Source organism: Ceratotherium simum, chromosome 3, assembly GCF_057802395.1.
Source record: "Ceratotherium simum simum isolate JZ-2026a chromosome 3, ASM5780239v1, whole genome shotgun sequence".
NCBI classification, from domain to species: domain Eukaryota; kingdom Metazoa; phylum Chordata; class Mammalia; order Perissodactyla; family Rhinocerotidae; genus Ceratotherium; species Ceratotherium simum.
The window spans coordinates 27,533,013-27,548,523 of NC_141902.1; the positions used below are offsets into that span (position 1 = coordinate 27,533,013).

Consider the following 15,511-nt stretch of genomic DNA (forward strand, 5'->3'; position numbering starts at 1 on the left):
TATTTAGCTTATTTCCAAGAAAAATGAAATAAGCACATCTTAAATTTAAATAAGTGCCTAGGGTATGCAGAAAATTAGACTATATATATTCTATAAGTGAAAATACCTCTGGCCTATGTTTTAAAAGATATTTCATCAAACACAAGTGAACACAACTTCTTTAGACTTTGGGGAAACCTCTTATATTAATTTAAGGATGTAGAGTTCTGCCTTTTATACTCAAACTGAAAACTCAGATAAGGTGGGATGTTGACTACAGAAATATTGTTTGTAAAGAAAAATAAATAAGAAACTCGTAGGTGATGTTGTTTTCCCTATAGCCCAGTGTGCCTACTGTGTTGAAAACCTTTGTTCTCAAAGCAAGGTATAGATACGATAGTAATAGTTCCCTCTTTAAGAAGTAACCTTTAATGCAACCTTTTATTCCCGTTAAAATGGATGCACATGGTGGTATTTTTCTCCTAGGCTCAAAGCTGAATACTCTCCCATCATTTTAATAATCTTTTCGGCATGTCCTATGACAATTATACCAACAAGTTTCCTCAAACAACCACCCCTCACCACCACCCCTATGTTCTGCTTGTCCATATTCCCTTCACCCTTTTCTCTGCTATTATCACTGGTATTTCTGCTTGTACTTGAAAGTAAAAAGCAATTCCAGATTACAGCAAACTTAATCCCTGCTCCATAGCCTGGCCCCAGCTGAAGAGAGAAAAGGGGAGAAGCAGGAAGGACCATCATGGGTTGAGATCAGGCACTACCAGAAGCCCAGCTTGTGTTTTAAAAACAAGATCTTGGACATGTTCCCAGCAGCTAAGTCTTCACTGGCTTGGAGAACAGGAAGGACTATTTCACAAACACCACTGTGTTTGAATTTCTAGAGGCTACCCAGGCCAAGAAGACATCCCTAAGAGAGAAAAAGATACACACAAACTTAGAATTACAGCCTAGATATATTCTTTTTTAACTCAGTCTTAAACAAATAGGTTCCCAGATAATTTCCTGTAGCATCAAGGTGAGATGATATCACCCAATAGGAATATATGGGCAATGGGCCTAAAAGGCAGAAGTATAGGCAATCCTAATTTACTGAAGAGGATTTGAGATAGGAAATATCAATGCCTTGTTTCATGGATATAGGTAAATCCCAGGAAAATTGTGGGAGATAGTCAAAATCTTCAGAACCTCTCTCCACTACCCCCACTCCTGTCACACTTAGCACCGTATTGTGCTACCCACCACTTATCCATTCCTCCTCAAATTCTAATTCCCTAAGTGGTCTGATTTGCACTAAAGAGATAACCTAATATTCAGTCACTAAGTTTAATGGGTCATCATATTTTAAAGAGCATACATAGAAGTAATGTGGTAACTGAAAAGCATGAGCTACTAATTATGTCATCTTTGGCTATGTGGCAAATGTAATCTTTTTTAAGCAGGGGAACTTTTCTAGTACCTTTTATGTGTGTGTGAGAGGAACATCAGCCCTGAGCTAACATTCATGCCAATCCTCCTCTTTTTGCTAAGGAAGACTGGCCCCGGGCTAACATCCATGCCCATCTTCCTTCACTTTATATGGGACGCCGCCACAGAGTGGCTTGACAAGCGGTTCGTCAGTGCGCACCCGGGATCTGAACCTGGGCTGCCAGCAGCGGAGCATGCGCACTTAACCGCTACACCATGGGGCCGGCCCCTCTAGTGGCTTCTAAATCAGACATCTATATAGCAACCTACTCTACCTAAGGTAAGGTGATACTGATTATATGCTCAGGGTTACCATGTTTTCCAACACAGTTAAAATTTAGCAATTCCTGAAATTATAAGAAGGGGAACTATAAGCTCACCTGCAGTGCTTCACCACACACTCATTGCTGCAGTACTCATTGTCCCAGTCCTTACTCACAACAGGAGGGTTCTCACAACCAGACCTCACACATCGAGGCTGGGGTGAGAGTGTCACAGGAGACCCACTCACCAATTCAACATCCATTTGAGAAGGAGACTCAACCTGTGAAAGGAAGAGAGCACCAAAGATGGATTAGATTGCTACCTACCTAGCTAGCCAGCTAGTCAAATTAACTCTGAGACCCAATGGAGCAACAGGTGTACAATCCCTCACATATGGGAGTGAAGTTCCAAAAGAAGGTGGGTTCTTAGACTCCCCATCTATATCCATCCAGCTTTAGAACTTTGCCAAGCAGAATGGCATGAAGATTCTTCCCCTTAAGGAATGCTGGTCATATGCCAGTACTCTTTAATTTTAATCTTATCCATCACTGACTTTATTCCATACTTGAATAATATTCCTCTGAAAATATCAAATCAAAAGTAGAATGGGAGGGCCGGCCCCGTGGCTTGGTGGTTAAGTGTGCGCGCTCTGATGCTGGTGGCCCGGGTTCGGATCCCGGGCGCGCACCGAGGCACCACTTCTCCGTCCATCCTGAGGCCGAGTCCCACATACAGCAACTAGAAGGATGTGCAGCTATGACATACAACTATCTACTGGGGCTTTGGGGGGAAAAAATAAATAAATAAAATCTTTAAAAAAAAAAAAAAGTAGAATGGGAGTAGAGTTTGGGTCACCTCAACTAAGATCAGGAGGGTTAAAGAAGATGAAATGTGGTGCCATTGGGAAAAGGGAAAGGTTCAGTTTCCTGGTGATAGGGGGGTTATTTTTCTTTAAAATGACTGCTTCAGGGCTGGCCCGGTGGCACAGCAGTTAAGTGTGCACACTCCACTGCAGTGGCCCGGGGTTCACAGTTCTGATCCCAGGTGCGCACCAATGCACCACTTGTCAAGCCATGCTGTGGCGGCATCCCATGTAAAATAGAGGAAGATGGGCACAGATGTTAGCCCAGGGCCAATCTTCCTCAGCAAAAAAGAGGAGGATTAGCAACGGATGTTACCTCAGGGCTAATCTTCCTCACAAAAAAATAAAAATAAATAAATAAAATGAGTGCTTCATTAATTGTGAAGCTAGAGTCTCAAACACCTATATTTTAAAATGACTTCTGGTCCTGTACATGTTAAAACTAGAGTATGTGACGTCTTTTATGTCTCTTCTGAAAGACTCATTTGAATTTTTCTAGCTATATCTCCTATCTATCCCCCTACCTAAGACATCAAGTCAAGCAGTCAAGATGTAGGAGAAGTGGGATTTATCTCTTAACGCTTAGGATCCTTGGGTAGACACCTCCAAAAAATAACTCTACGCTGAGGCTGTACCCTCTCTAGTCAAACTAGAGTATTACTTCTACTAGGTTAAGGAGTAGTATGGGATGGGGGCCCCTCTTAATGTTTCTCACCAAGAACACTACAGAGTATCTTAGGTGGGATAAGTCACAGTCACAGGAAACTGTCCTCTACAGGATGTTTTGTACTGGTTTCAAGGCATTAAATGCTAGTAGCAACCCCTTTTATTGGATCAACAAAAATGCTCATACATTTCCGCTGGTCTAGAGGAAAGACTTGAAAAACGAGGCTCACCTCAGGAACTACATCTGTGATCATCTCACAGATTGTCTCAGGAGAGGTTTCCTCCACTGTATGGGCCTCAGGACTGTTGTTCACAGGCCGCTCAGGACTACTTTCCATAGCTGGTGGGACTAAGGTAGTCTGCATTTTCAGAGTGGGTGGAGGCACAAATTTGATCTGCAGAGGAGGTGGCTGTTGCTGTAAATTGATTCTACCTTTCTGAGGTGGAGGTTGTTGCATGGCCTGGAGTGGGGGAGGCTGTTGCAGAATGGTCACTTGCTGCTGAGTCGGGGGCTGAGGCATCTGTTGCAATGGAGGGGGTTGTAGTCGGGGTGGAGGCAGTTGCATAGAAGCAGCAGCTGCTGCTGCCGCCTGCAACACTGACCGAGTGACAATCTGGGCTTGTTGACTAGGCTGGATTGTAGCTGTACTGGTTTGACCTAGTTGGAGCCCCCGGGAGGTCACCACTGTGGCTGGGATAACTGTAACCATCCCTCCTTGAGACATGGTAATAGAAGAGGGCAACATCTGTTTAGTAATAATCAACTTGGTGATATTGGGCTGACCCCCAGCCCCCGAAGATGCCTGGTTTGCCACATAGGATGAAAGAGTGGAGTTAACAACGATGGAAGGGGACAGGGCAGGGGGCTCTGTTGAGGCTGGTGCTGGAGATGCTGGGTCAACAGTAGCCACAGGAGGTGGAGAAGGAGTCTGTGATGGTGGCACTGGATCCAATTCTACTGTTTCCACAGTGGCCTAAAAGAACAAAAAAAAAAATGTCATTGGGAGATGTACTCTTCCCAGGACATAGTCACTCTAATCACCTCTCAAGAAAAGATATACAGATTAGAAAGAAAGAAAAGGAGCAGCTGTGGGTGCTACCCTGGCTAAAGTCAACAATGGAAAGAAACTCAGAAAGAAACTCAAAAAGAAACTCTGGCAAGGTTTTATGTGGAAACAACGGGAAAGCCGTTATATACTTTTAAAACTATATAGTATTAACAGGTTCCACAGGTTTTTGGTGGTATTTACTTCTTCTGTTAATAAACAGCTCAAAACATCTTTTTATTTAAATGTCCACCTTACCTGACACTCTTGATTGTCTTTATAAGCAGCCAGCGCCTTCAGATACTCTTTCTTGGCAGCTTCAGTTTTCCTCTTATATACCTGTGGGAAAGAGAGACTGTTTAAAAAGTCCCCATACTCCCAGAAAAGACTGATAATTCTATATTATTCATCAGTGAATGACAATTCATCTCAGTCTAAATATTGACAACTTCTTTTAGTGAATACACTTCTGAAAGCTAAATAATTAAGACAACCTCCATGGCAGACTCACCAGTGACCGTGCATCTGAAAGCCAGCCAATCAACAAGAGTCTTGCCAGCACAACTACACTTCTAAAGCTAACACCAACCCATGCCCACTTCTGTAACCAAAACAAATTCTGACCCCAAAACTATGTAAGATCAGTAGTCTGCTTAGCCTGGGATTGTGTCTAACCACTATACTCTCCCTTAAGCAATGTGGTCAATTCTTTGCAATCACAGCCACCAGAATTCCTCCCATCCTGCATAGCTCTTCTATTAAGAAGTGAAACCTATTTCCCCTTCCTTTGAATCTGGGTTAGCTCTATGAATTTCTTGCACCATCAGAATGTTGCTGAAGTGACAAAGAGAGACCTTGGAGCATCTGTTTTAGTTCTCTTGGAACACTGCTCTAAGTCTGCCATACTGTAAAAAAGCCAGTCTAGCCTATTTGGAGGATGAGAGGCCATGTGAAGAATAACCAAGGCATCTCAGCCAACAGGTATCACCAACTGCCAGAGATGGGAGCAAGGTCATCTTGGTCAGCCATACCAGCTGTCATTTCACAACCGCAGGAATGAGCCCAGGCAAGAACACGAAAACCGCCCAACCAATTTACAGAATCATGAGAAATAATAAATTACTGCTGTTTTAAGCCATAAATTTTTGGTGGTTTGTTGGCCAACAATAGATAACTGGTACAAATTATCTATAATAAATCCAGCTTGTTTCAAATGTTAAGTAGTGGACTCTGACATAAGACCTGGAGAATCTAGAGTAATAATAATTATAGCCATCTTCAATTTCAAAGATTTTATTTATTTATTTATTTTTCCCCCCAAAGCCCCAGTAGATAGTTGTATGTCATAGCTGCACATCCTTCTAGTCGCTGCATGTGGGACGCGGCCCCAGCATGGCGGGAGAAGCGGTGCGTCGGCGCGCGCCCGGGATCCGAACTCGGGCCGCCAGCAGCGGAGCGCGCGCACTCAACCGCTAAGCCACGGTGCCGACCCTTCAATTTCAATTGTATCTTATATTTATGTAGTACCACAATTTTCATTTATTTTTTTAATCCAGTTTAAATTTAGGGAGATTAACTACAGTTTTCAAGTGTATACTGTACTATACAATGAGAAAACCCTAAACTAAATTCTAAATCCAAACTTGGCAGTGGATTTTAGAGTTAGCCACAACATGCAACTTAAAAAAAAGAAACAGCCTGGAGCCAGCCCTGATGGCCTAGTGGTTAAAGTTTGACAGACTCCACTTTGGTGGCCCAGGTTCGGAACCACACCACTCATCCATCAGTAACAATGCTGTGGCAGTGGCTCACACAGAAGAACTAGAAGGACATACAACTAGAATATACAACTATGTACTGTGGCTTTGGGGAGGGAAAAAAGAGAGGGAAGAAGATTGGCAACAGATGTTAGCTCAGGGCAAATCTTTCCCAGCAGGAAAAAAAAAAAGGAATAGCCTAATTTTACAGATGGAAAAAAAATGAGGCTTACAAAAGATTCAGTGTAAATAATTATTAATAATTTTTAGATGGGTATTCTGGATTCAGTGGATGGCTGCAACTTCGAAGACAAAGGATGATTTGTGAATGCCATTAACAAAGGGCTGATATTAAATAAGAACATGTAAGAAAGTTAAAAAGAAAAGTTAGTTTTTATCCCTTTACTTTAAAACTTCTGGAATATTCACTATCCACCAGTTCCCCATGATTTGCTCACCTGTTTCTGCTCCTCTCCAAGACTGTCCCACATGGAGGCCACAATTTTTGAAACCTCCCCAAAAGTGGCATTGGGATTCTGTCCCTTGATGGCAGCCTGTGTATCACGAAAGAATAAAGCATATGCTGAAACTGGTTTCTGAGGTTCATTAGGATCTTTCTTTTTTCTCTTCTTTGGGGCCTTCTGCTTCTTCCCTGCTTCCACCACGACTGTCTTCTGGCTGGGAAGTTGCTGTAGGGGAGAAAAGAGAGAGAATTACAAGAAGGAAGAAGAGAAGTATCATGTCTGGAGAACCGTTAAGGAAAGGACTTTTATATTGGGGAAACTAGCCACATGGATGGAATTTTCAGAAATGCCAAAAATAGAGGCAATAGGATTACAACATCAGTACAGTATATGAGGACCACTAAGAATGGAGATTGGGAAGAGCATTATAAACTGTAAATTGAGAGGCGGGACCCCATACCCAGAAAAGAGCAGAGGAGATGGCAGGGCAGGAGTAAAGAATACTGAGTAAGCTCTGTATGCCAAGAGTTCTATCCTAGAATGTCATGGCAGATTTGATTTTGGCAGGGAATGCCTCACCCTCCGGAAATCCTCAACACCATCCTCATGAAGTGAACTAGTAGGTGAAGGGGTGGTTGAAAGACGATCCTCAGGTGACTGGGCAGGTGGCAGGATGGTGCCACCCCCTAAGCTCAAACCAAGTTGAGAACTCAGTTCTGACTGATCAATGGTGGTCAACTGGCTATGCCCCATCAAGCCAGATGTCATGTCTGTCATTGGTACATCAATTGTAACAGGTGGGTTGGCACTATACTGAGTTCCTATAGAATGGTCCAAGTCCTGAGAGAAGCAGAAGGACTAATTAAACACTAAATATAAAAAACACCACTCTTCCCCCCTTGAATTCAGGACAGTTTATAAAACCCCTGCTTTCCCAGCTTGTATCATCATTTAAACATCAAATAATCTGTCTACATATAAAACATATTAAGCTTTTTAACAAAGTACAGAAATTAGTAAAGTCACTTATTTGTATTCAAAGACCTATTCCAAAATAACTAAAAATAACCAGCTAAGTCTTAATTTTGGACAAGTTAACCAAAAAAGCAAATGAATTAGTCAGTAATCTGGAGACAGTGATGACACACAGGGTAAAGAAAAACTTTCTCCCTGTACCCTCCCAAAATAACAGCTTTTAAAGTTGCAACACACAGGCAATCAGAGTACATAAGGCCAATGTTAGAGATGTCTGGCCTCAAATATGGTCTGCGGAGATATGCCGGAAGCCCAATACACTGATTTATAACGCATACCAATCCACAATTAATACATTTAGTTCAGATTTTTTTTGAATAAATCCCCCAACGTGCCAGTTATCACACTCACATTTGAATCCTAGGATGTGAAGGCCATAATTAAAGAGGGAAAAAAGGTTTTTTCCCCCCCAAAATCACAATAAATCATTTTCATTTCAGGGCTAACATTGGACAATTTATAATTTTAAACCATTTTTCAAGTAAAACTGATTCAGATGATAAATCCATTTATTCAGGGGAAATTAAGTCTTTGTTGGTGAGCCTTTAGCCCCAAGAATAAGGAATAAGTAATACTCAAGTGTAGTAGGGAATAGAGAGTCTCTTTTGTCTCCCCTAACACCATACCCATGAGCCTGGGTAAGCCTGATGATGTCTTGCCCCTTACCATGGTCAAGCCCCCACTCAGGAGCCCCCCGCCCTGCTCCATCAAGCCATGGGTCATGCCCACAGGCATGTCCAATGTCTGGACCCCATACTGGGCTGAAAAGCTGCCATCCTGAGAGGAGGAAGGGTCTGCCAGGTCATCAAAGTGGCCAACCACATCTGACACAGCCAGTGAGGGATCAGAATCCAAGGAGATAGGCGGGATTTCAAATTCCTCATCACCCAAGCTTGGTGTATGGAATGTCTGTAGGGGGAGAAAAGGGAAAAAGAATTAGCAGGAAGAGGAGGAACTGCATATCACTAAGTGAAGAACACCAATGGGTACTGGAGATTCTCAGTCTACCTCTTTTCAGCCTGGATCCTACTTTTGTTATCAATTTCTTAAGACCTATTTAATTTTACAAATAAACCTCTCTTCATCCTCATACCTTTGGTCATATGGCACATACAAGCATGCCAACATCAATCAAAGTTTTCAATTCTTTTATCTCTTTTCTACCTTTACCATCTTGGTTGTCATATACTATTATGCATATCATTCTAATGAATAATTCTTTTAGCACCATTAGTAAGGACACAGCCTTTATAACAGGTTTAGCTATGATGCTTAACATCTCTCTAAAGATTCTAATAGATAGCAGTTGTTTCACAGTTACTACACCCGAACCATTAGACCACAGAAATTCACTGTCAATCAGACAATTATCCTGTGACTGTTGTTTTAGGTTCTTCTGAAGCAGATCCTAAAAGGTACTGTCATGGGAACCTTATTTCCCTCCAAAATACATGCACTTAGAGTAGAATTTCCTACCTCTTCTCCATTTTAGAAATCATGATGTTAACAACAAATAAGATTCGCATTTGTACAGGATTTTTGGAAAACCCAACAATGCCAAGATAAGGATAATAGTGAGGAGAAGAACTTGCATAAGAGCTACAGCCAAGAGGCAAACTGGTTCTCTAACAGCTCCAGAACACATTCCTAGTCACGCTCTGATCAAGTCTCTCTGCAATAAATGAAGATTACTCTAGCTGGCTAAAGACTCAATCACTTCCTCTGAGTCCAACTACCAACGACAACATACTCTTTCTGTTCTGAATGGGGCCACCTTTCATGCAACTAACAAACCAATGTCTGACCTAAGATGTACTAAATGCTATGGTTCCTTTTTGACACTAAAAAAATAAAACAGCGGCATCTGCAGCACTAGAGCATTATAAATAATAGCAAGAGACTTTGGTGTCAGAGAGGTCTGAGTTCAAGTTCCAGCTCTGCCACTTACACAATATGACCTTGAATGGGTTTTCCTCATTAATAAAATAGGAGTTATAAAGGTAATCTCCTTATATGATTATTATGAGGAATAATGGGATTTAGTGCACAAAAGCTTGTCACATTGCCTGATACATATAATTACTCAATAACTGTTACTAACCATTGTTATTAATAATATTAATATCCGAATTATTATTAACTTGCCACCTGCCCAAACCAATTATCATAGATAATTGGAATTTTTTTTTTTTTTTTTCCCCTAAAGCCCCAAGCGATAGTTGTAAGTCATAGTTGCACATTCTTCTAGTTGCTGTATGTGGGACGCGGCCTCAGCATGGCCGGAGAAGCAGTGCGTCTGTGCGCGCCCGGGATCCGAACCCGGGCAGCCTGCATCGGAGCGCACGCACTCAACCGCTAAGCCACGGGGCCGGCCCTGGAATTTTTTTTTTTAATAATTTTATTTATTTATTTTTCCCCCCAAAGCCCCAGCAGATAGTTGTATGTCATAGCTGCACATCCTTCTAGTTGCTGTATATGGGATGCAGCCTCAGCATAGCTGGAGAAGTGGTGTGTCGGTGCGCGCCCGGGATCCGAACCCTGGCCGTCAGCAGCGAAGCGCGCGCACTTAACTGCTAAGCCACGGGGCCGGCCCAATAATTGGAATTTTAGAAGCTTTAAATTGTACTAACCTGTCACATGGCATAGTAAATATCAATACATTGAGATAAAATTCAATAGGTACCCACATTTTTTTTCATGATTAAACAATGCATTCTTTAAGAGTTCTTCAAGGTTCTTCTAGATCCAGAAAGGGTCTCACTAACATCCCATTTCTATTTTAATGAGAACATTGCTAGAAAGAATATTTTCAGCTAGTAGTAACTAGGGAGAAAAAAGTATGTCTATGAAATGCCCAATCTCTCCGAATCACATTGGCAAACAGAAAAAACGTTTCCTAGAAGACAAAAAGACAAGCTTCATTTCTATATCTTCCTTCTCCAAGATCCTTACTATTTTACTTAGTATGGTAAAAATTTGGTACTTGTCTGGGATATTACACGAGAGTAGCATACGGAGCGTAGGAGCAGGTAGTTCTTGATAGGAAAAACTAAGACTCTCCCCAAGAACTGAACTTTTTTCAATACACAACTCATAATTTTTGTTATTGTGTGGAAGTTCTCAACCTCAGGTTCATGGCTCTTTCTGAAATTTCAGTTTAGGTTCATGTGAGCATTTTTCAGAAAGAGAGTATAAAGATTTTTACCAAATTCTCATGCAAATAAAAAAAAGTTACAGGGACGGGAAAAAGGATCAGGGGAAACATTTATTGTACTAGATTAATAGTATATGATAGTGGTTTTCAAGTGTTTTAAAGATACAGATTGCTTTGGCAAAGCAAAAGATGCCTATCCTTTTCTGCTTACTACAACAAATAAAAAAGCAACTCTGCCAAGATATAAAAATGATATGATTTCTTAAGGAGATCTGAAAAAGAATAAACATTCATATCCAAAACAAAAGACCAGTATTCTACAAAAGACTAACCCTCATCTGGAATGTTCTCATAGACTACACTAAAAACCAGACATGCAGAGATTCCATTGTACGGAATTAACAAGGCATTCTTTCTATGCACCACCCCCTGGAATGTGGAAACAGCTTTGTTATTCAGTATCCACAGCTTTAACGGTGTTTTGGGGGTTTTTGTTTTGTTTATTTGTTTGTTTCTTCCTTTAAGTATGAAGAGTAAAACAGCTGCAATGATCAAGAATGCAGAAGGGTAAACCACATGCTAGAATAAACATAGGGATTCACTCTAAATCTCTTTTCCTACCACAAATGATCTGTAAGATTATGGTAAAATCCAATAATGAAATCTAAAGTTATTTTATTTTAGTGGATCTACTACATAACTAGATCATACTCTAGAGTATCAAATACAAAACAAAGATAAAACTGTAGTAAATATTAAAACTAAATGATTTGGATACAGAAGGAGAAAATAGGAACATGATGCAGCTCAGCTACCTTCTCACTCAACTTTCTTTTCCTTTTCTGTTAAATTCCTGGGCCTTTTTGAGGGAGGAAGCTGTTTGGGAATTAAAGCCTATAAACGAGGATACTTAGCTATTGAGAGAACCAAAAACTAAAAAATACCATTTCCCTCCCTTTTCATATTCCTCCATACCAAAACACACAATCCAGTATTTCCTTAAATAGTTTCTTGTGTAGATTAGTCATTTTAAAGAAATTTATTTTAATCCAACACCTATTTATTCAACAGTACACTAGTACTATGGGTTATTAAAATAAGTAATTGTTCTTAAAAACTGATATAGTAGTGAAAATTTTAACTGTTCAGCCTGAAATCATCAACTGGTTCTAATGTTATAAGTACTTTTCCTAATTACGAATAGGCATCTTTATGACTTATTATTTCTTCACAGTGCTCAAAGCACAGTATCATTATGTAAGAGCTAACCTGAATGAGAGAAAGAGAAAGATTAAACTCCCTTCAAATTATGGAGTTTTCCTATCTCAAGGAATGCTGTAATAAATGCTAAGCCTTCCTCTCTGGACACTTACTCTTTAAAAATTATATTATTATTTTTTATTTTATTACTTATGTAAACTTATGTCAAGTACACAGATTTTAAGTGTAAACCTCGATGAATTTTTACATATGTAAACACTCAATTAACCACCACGATCAAAAATACAGAACATTTCTATCACTCTAAATGCTCCTTCCCAGTCAATACTCCCTCCCTTCCACAACAGGTACAACTATTCTGATTTCTATCACCAGTTTTGTTGTTGTTAGTGCCACCAAGTTGATTCTGACTCCAAGCGACCCTGGGTACAGCAGAGCGGAAACCTGCCCAGTGTTTTTGCGCAATCCTCTCATCTTCCGGCACCGTATCACCATAGTTTAGTGTTGTCTATTCTTGATCTTCATTAAAAAATGAATATAGTGCCTACTCTTTTATGTCTGGCTTCTTCTACTCAACGCTACATTTTTGAGATCATCCAAGTTGCATTCATTTGTAGTTTGTTCTTTTTTATTGCTGTGTAGTATTCCTTTCTACAAATGTACCAATTTACAGACATCTGGATTGTTTCCAGTATTCAGCTATTATGAATAAAGCTGCTGTGACTATACACTTTTTTGGAGAATATATGCACTCACTTCTCTCATGTATATATCAAGGAGTGGAATTACTAGTTAGGTATATGTTTATCTTTAGTAGACAGTGCCCATTTTCCAAAGTGGTTGAATCAATTTACACTCTCACCAGCAATGATTAAGAGTTATCTACATCCTTGTCAACTCTTGGAATTGTCAGTCTTTTAACTATTCTGATGTATGTGCAATGGTGTCTTGCTGTGATTTTAATTGGCATTTCCCCAGTGAGTGATAATGACACTTTTTCATATGCCTGATGGTAATTTGGATATCCTCTCTTGTGAAGTTTGTGTTCAAATCTTTTGCCCATTTTTAAATTGGATTCTTTCTTTTATTCTGCAGAAGTATTTGATATATTCTGAATGAGTCAGATATATGTATTAAAATATCTTCTCCCAGTCCGTGGCATGCCTATTTAATGTTTTAATGATGTCTTTTGATGAAAAGAAATTCCTCATTTCAATGAAGTTCAATTTTTCAATTTTTTTATGGTTAGTACTTTTATGGACATCTATCTTTTTCTTAGAAGAAAACTCTAAAATTACTCTTCTCCTAAAAGAAAAATTTAAAAATATTACCTTTACCTAGTTCTAAGTTATATTTGGGGTGGCCCACGGTAAGACAGATATGACAAAAACCACAAACTAATTAAAATAAAAAGGTTAAAAAAAACAAGAAGGGAAGGGAAGGTGAAGAAGTTGTAATGAGGAGAAGGAGAACTGTTAACAATGACAAAGCCCTGGGCTAAAGGAAGCTACTGAAATTTAGTTATGAGCATCTTGGCAAAACAGTTTTGTTTTTTAATTTCTTTTTTTTTTTTTTTTTTTTTTTTAAAGATTTTATTTATTTTATTTTTTCCCCCCAAAGCCCCAGTGGATAGTTGTGTGTCGTAGCTGCACATCCTTCTAGCTGCTGCATGTGGGACTCGGCCTCAAGATGAACGGAGAAGTGGTGCCTCGATGCGCACCCGGGATCCGAACCCGGGCCGCCAGCATCGCAGCGCGCGCACTTAACCACCAAGCCACAGGGCCGGCCCATGTTTTTTAATTTCTTAAAGTCATAGAAGTAAAAACAAAGAATCAAATCTAGAAAGTTTCTTGAAGAGGCCAATGTGAAACTTACAACAGTCTAAATAAAGAAATTTAAATTGTGGAGACCTGATTCAGAAGAAATTGGCAATGATGCACTTGCATGTGGATGAGGCCAATGTGAGATTTACTATGCTCCAAATAATGAAATTAAACCACAGAGATATCACTCAGAAGAAACTGGCAATGAGACTGCAAAGCATCAAACAGATTTTAGTTTTATAACATTTCTAAATTTGCTGCTCATTTGATTCATATTTTTCCCTGCTTAGGAGAATAATAATAACAACTAAAAAAAGTTAAAAAAACTAGCAACTGTCTCTTGTCAATCTAATTCTCATTCATGAAAACGTTAAAATTTATTATAGGATAAGCCCATTCAACAGCAATTGAGAATTCTTGGTATAAAAAACTTATGCAAATGGTACACACTACTTCTTAAAAAGAAAATTAAAATCCTCAAAAGATAGTAGCAAGTTCAAGACTTCACAGTTTCTCAAAGACCAGGAAATTTATTTTTGTCTGTTCCATCTTTCTCTTTGCCTATAAATAAGTAATACATATCTATATTATGACAATATTTCAACCCAAACTTTTCTACGAATACTAAAGGACCTCACCATAACCACTACTTCTATTTCACATCACAATAAAACGATTATTACAGCCATTTGACAGCTGGGGAAACTATGACATACAAAGGTGAAGTAACCTGCCCAAACTCTCAGTCGCTGGCACACAGAAACACATGTTCTACTCAACTCCCTTCCTGTTTTCTAGCAACTATCTCCTTTTATCCTGTCACTAGCAAAACTAACACCATGTACGTAAACATAACTATAATTTTTCTTTTTACCACTGAGCAGGAAATTGAAGTGAGACAAAGACCCCTTCAACAGAGTTCAAGAATGAACAAATGTCCACAGTTAACCCCGGCTAGGTAAACTCCTCCCCTCACCCCAATTTCTTCAGCTGAAACATTTCTTCCAGCTGCGATCCCCCAAGATTGTTGCAGTTATTTCTCTCCAACGAAAGGAGACAATTCCACTCTGCCTTCCGATCCACTCTCACTCTTAAATAGGTTAGCTCCTTCCAACGTCCTGCTTTTCTGATGACAGCAGCTTCCCGGGCCTTCCCCATAGTCCTCATAGGCTCTAGAAGCAGCTGCCACTTTTCCCTACACACCAATCGCGGCCCCTGGTTCCCAGCCCCCGGTCCCCGGCGTCCGCGCTCTCCTCCCCGCCACCCTGCCCCACCGCTGCCTCACGCCCTCCCCCCACAGCGTCGGCAGCTCGTGCTCACCTCGGCCCCCGACAGGAAGGGGTGCGAGGGCCCTGTGATCGTCAGGTAATTGTCATTTCCTCCGGGAAACTGGAAACCAAAAGAAAGCCGCGGGGATAAGTTAGGGGGAGCAGGGACTTAGCTCGGAGCGACGGATTCTGACCCCGACATTCTGACAACACTCCCCAAACCCCGCTCTCTCGCCCCTCCCGTCGGCCGCCGGGAAGCTGGGGTCCGCCCAGCTTCCCGCCTCCGCTTCAACTGCGTCGGCCGCGCTCTCTTGCCAGCCTTCTTAGCGTTCAGCGTCCTACCTCCATCTTCACACAACGGCTACCACCGTCTCAGTCCCCTCATCGCTCCCACCGCCCCCACAGGGCTCGAAACCGCCGTCACTTCCGCAAAGACGTGCGTCGCTCTGCGCTGATTGGAAGGAGCGCCGTGGGGCTGTTGCGAGTC

At 40.8% G+C, this 15,511-nt stretch overlaps 1 protein-coding gene across 2 annotated transcripts; it reads right to left on the reverse strand.

Moving 5' to 3' along the window:
* Positions 1–379: 379 nt before the first annotated feature.
* Positions 380–15,478, reverse strand: TOX4 (TOX high mobility group box family member 4). 2 transcript variants are annotated; one of them, XM_004421269.3, is made up of 9 exons: positions 15,367–15,463; positions 15,077–15,145; positions 8,225–8,467; positions 7,103–7,363; positions 6,518–6,748; positions 4,561–4,641; positions 3,487–4,230; positions 1,845–2,008; positions 380–907 (listed from the first exon to the last, which is right to left on the reverse strand). In XM_004421269.3, the coding sequence occupies exons 1-9, from the start codon at positions 15,370–15,372 to the stop codon at positions 847–849; spliced, it is 1,860 nt and encodes a 619-aa protein (XP_004421326.1). In that variant the 5' UTR covers positions 15,373–15,463; the 3' UTR covers positions 380–846. The 2 variants fall into 2 exon arrangements, with proteins under 2 accessions (XP_004421326.1, XP_087280226.1); XM_087424100.1 differs by lacking the exon at positions 15,077–15,145 and having other exon boundaries at positions 15,367–15,478.
* Positions 15,479–15,511: the final 33 nt, after the last annotated feature.